General features: G+C 39.9%; 1 protein-coding gene across 1 annotated transcript in view; it reads right to left on the reverse strand.

Moving 5' to 3' along the window:
* Positions 1 to 3,412: 3,412 nt before the first annotated feature.
* Positions 3,413 to 3,951, reverse strand: part of LOC103203422 (interferon omega-1-like) — a gene marked incomplete at its 5' end in the record, with an annotated part of 1,225 nt that continues 686 nt past the window's right edge. The window contains one exon of the mRNA XM_007948413.1: positions 3,413 to 3,951. Coding sequence (XP_007946604.1) covers positions 3,413 to 3,951 — 539 coding nt within the window.

Here is a 3,951-nt window from a genome sequence, read left to right on the forward strand (position 1 = left end):
GCATTGTAAATTTTGGCCAATGACATGAGACAAAGTATATGTGAACTGCTGTATGAAAAGTGAATTTACTCTGTAAATCTTCACCCAAATCCTAATAAAATAAATAAATAAATAAATAAATAAAATGTACCTCAAGGAAACATGACAATAGATATAGACTAGGCAGACAGGCCTGAGAAAAGGTCACATCTCCTTACACCTCTGACTTCATGATACTCCTTTTATACTTACAAAGGCTTCCTTTCACGTTCTATTGCCTGTGGTTCTCCCTTTTCTGTCAACCCCACACTGCACTGGGCCCCTAGATTTTCATAAGACAGCCTATGAGGATGGATTTCTGAAATGAGGGGATAATTCACCTTTTCTGAAAAGAAAGTAGCTCTAGTGCCACATGAGCACATTTCAAGTGACTTCTCCAAACTGAAAATGCAGCATCCTGGGTTATATCAGATGAAGGTAGGAGCAAAGATCATGTAGCAGGCTAATGGAATGTTCTTTTGGGAATAGACTCAAGATTAGGCTCCAAAATGCCTAGGAATTAGGATTCAAGTTCAAAGGGCCAAGGGCAGCGATAATAAGGGTCACATATGGATAGAGCTATGTCATTGTAAAGTACTTTCATATACATGACCCCACATGATCATCACAATAACCTCATGAGGTTTGCAGGCCACATACACTCTCAAATGAAGAATCTGACATTCAGGGAATAAATGAGTCGTCTAAAGCCAGTACACACAAAAGTTTTTGCCCCAAAACAACTGAGAATTCTTCAACTCTGGTAGTGCTGTGGTTAAAGCATTGAACTGCTAACTGCCAATAGGTTGGCAGTTTGAACTCACCACCTGCTCCATGGGAGAAAAATGACGCATTTTACTTTTGTAGAGATTTAAAGCCTAGGAAACCCTATGGGGCAGTTTCACTGTGTTCTAAAGGGTTACTATGAGTCGGAGTCATCTCGATGATTACGTCTCACACTGTCACCTAGTGGGTAAGATCCATTAACCAGCCCCTACATTGTTTATTTCCCATGCAGGGACAGAGCATAGACAAGGAGAAGTCTCCCAGGTTCTGATTTCCTTTCTTCCTTCCTATGAGTCCCCTCTGAGAGTACTGTTTTCTGAGGAAATTGATTCTGGGAAGTGATTTCATCACCAGTTATGGACCTGGACATTATTGGAAGGAGAAATTAAGTTTAAACCTGGGCGAGCCCAGGGCTGAATAGCAGAAACTCACCTTTTAAATTCTTCTTCCTGCCTGTGCATTGATGGTGAAAACCAACAAAGAGGAGGAGAGAGTGAGTTTTCAAGTTAGTGAGTGAGTATTCAGGATGTGTTTCTTGCTCTCTGCATTCTAATGGAGTAGTAGACGTTTCTGAATGAACACTGTGACTTTCTTTGTAGACTTAACTGAAATCTCTATTGCCTCCCTGTTATTCAGTTTTAAAGATCAATATACTACTTGTTCCTCTGTGTCAAATTCAAATAAAGGAGGGTCTTGTGCATTTTGTTCTCTGTTTTAGACAGTCGACCTCTACTGAAAAGGGTCACAGATTCTCTTATCTTCAGGTACATCTAGGCTCCATTCTATCGGATTCCGCTTCCTGGGTCAGACAGGGCAGTGTCTGACCCAAGTCTTTCAGAAACTCAGCATTGCTCTCCATATCCACCTGACAGAACTGAGAAACGTGGCCCAAAGACATTGATCTGGGAAGACAGCTGGTAAATGAGTGTTGAGGGCCTGTTCTCCTTAGGTGGCCAGAAGTTTCTTAAGCCAGTCCATGGGTCTGAATCAGATAAATAAATTTTCAGATTTTACCCTGGAACTACCACCACACCTAAGGATGTTTCTGTAATTTTTGCATATAAACCCTAGTCCTCACTCTTCTCCTTGCTCTACCCCATCTATTGTCATAGACAGTTGTTTTTTAAATCTCTACTGAGAGTGCCCATTCTTGAAATGTCTCCATTCTTATAAATGGTTTAATAAAGTTGGAATAGGATAAAGAGAAGAAAGATTAAATCTCTTTTGTGCACTGAACTTTAGATTTTCTTATCTGATTGATGTCTGTGTTTTTCTTAAACATTGATAAATCTAGACACCACTGAATGCAGTAACATGAGAGAAGGAAAACTCCAACTACATGCAAATAGAGAGTGAAACCATTGCCTCAGGGCTCACTAAAACACAAAGTCAATGAAGCAAAGTTATCCATCATCTAAAGCACTTTGCTGCCTAAGGTAACTCACAACAGAGAATGTGTCCTTCAGCTGAGTTCCAGGCCAATGTCATAGCATGTATAGAATATTCACAAAGGATTCTTGACTGGTGGGTCCAGGGGGAAAGAATATGAACTTAAGGCCCCTACACCATGATCCAGCCTAGGGGATCAACACGCCACTGGATCCTCTTTGCTTGATATTCCTACTTTCCAGTAACAACTTTTGAGCATAATATATATATACAAACCACATGCATGTAGTTGATTCTTGTTATTTTCAGTAGTTGTGTTAATAAAGTCACCATATACAGTGAATTAGAGAATACAGAACCATTATTCCTAAGGGAAATAAAGAGTTAAATTTCTATGAACATCTGGCCACAACATTTTCATCAACTGATCAATGTACAACCTTGTTTTATGTACCTTTCTGTTTAAAGACATATCATATATGTTGTTGATTCATTAACATTAAATTCACAGCCAACATCTCTATAATTTATGTCTGAACAAAACCTTTCAACACATGGAGTTTCTTTTAAGTTTATAATCTGCCAGTTAGATACTCAACTTATACATATGATGTGAACAAAATGAATAAATGCATAAATACATTTTACTCCAGTCTTCAATTTGGTTAACAAACAAAGCATTACTTTTGTTTTTTAAAATAATCAAATTCTGGAAGTATTCTTTGAGAAGAATTTAGTAAACAAAACAGAAATTTAAGAAAATGGAAAGAAGAACCAGACCAAACACTAAACTCACTGCCATCAAATCAATTCTGACTCATAGCGACCACCATCGAGTTTGCAAGGCTGTAAATCTTTATGGAAGAAGCTTGCCTTAACTTTCTTTTGCAGAGAAGCTAGGGGATTGAACCCTAACCTTTGGGTTAGCAGCCAAATGCCTTATCCACTATACCACCAGAACTCCTGTAGAAATGGGAAGTCTTCATAAAAAAAACAAAAAAAGTCTTAAATAAATAAATAAATCTTAAATAAATAAATAAGAAAGCCCAACAGTTTTCTCCTAGGAACTCATGTCCCTGCAGCTATTTTTTAGCATATACTTGTTGAATACTATGGACAAATTAATCCCTGAGTTCAATAAATTTAGTGACTAAAGCAGAAGCAAGAGTCTTTGAAATGTCCATGCAGGTGTGCTATGCATATCACATTGAGAGTCAAGTCAAGATGAAATCAGGTCTCCATTCTTTCTTCTTAGTGTTTCCTGCAAGTCTGTTGATGAAGAGAAGATTCTCCTGATTTCCCCTCTGACAACTTCCCAGGCACAGTCACTGTATATCTTTTCTTTCAGATAGAGACGGAGTCCATAGAAGTACCTCTTCACAGCCAGTAGAGGGCCCTCAATTGCCAGGACAGATTCTTCCTCTCCCATTGCCTGCACCAAGCAGTTCTCCAGGTTTTCTGTCTGTCGATGGAGTGCATTTTGGAGTTGGTTCAGGAGGGTCACATTCCAAGCAGCAGAGGCACCCTCTGTGTGGAAGAGGTTGGAGATCTGCTGGACTATCTCCTGGAGGACAGAGATGGCCTGGGCCTTGTGGTGCTGGCTGACATCCACCACCTCCTCGGGGAATCGGAAGTCCTTTCTGTCCTCCAGACAGAAAGAAGGGGAGAGTGTCCTCATTTGAGCCAGGAGCACAAAGGTCTTCTTACTAGCCACCATGTGGTTGGGAGGCAGATCACAGCCCAGAGATGGAACAGGGC

Source organism: Orycteropus afer, unplaced genomic scaffold, assembly GCF_000298275.1.
Source record: "Orycteropus afer afer isolate SDZICR_OR568_19922 unplaced genomic scaffold, OryAfe1.0 scaffold00216, whole genome shotgun sequence".
NCBI lineage: Eukaryota > Metazoa > Chordata > Mammalia > Tubulidentata > Orycteropodidae > Orycteropus > Orycteropus afer.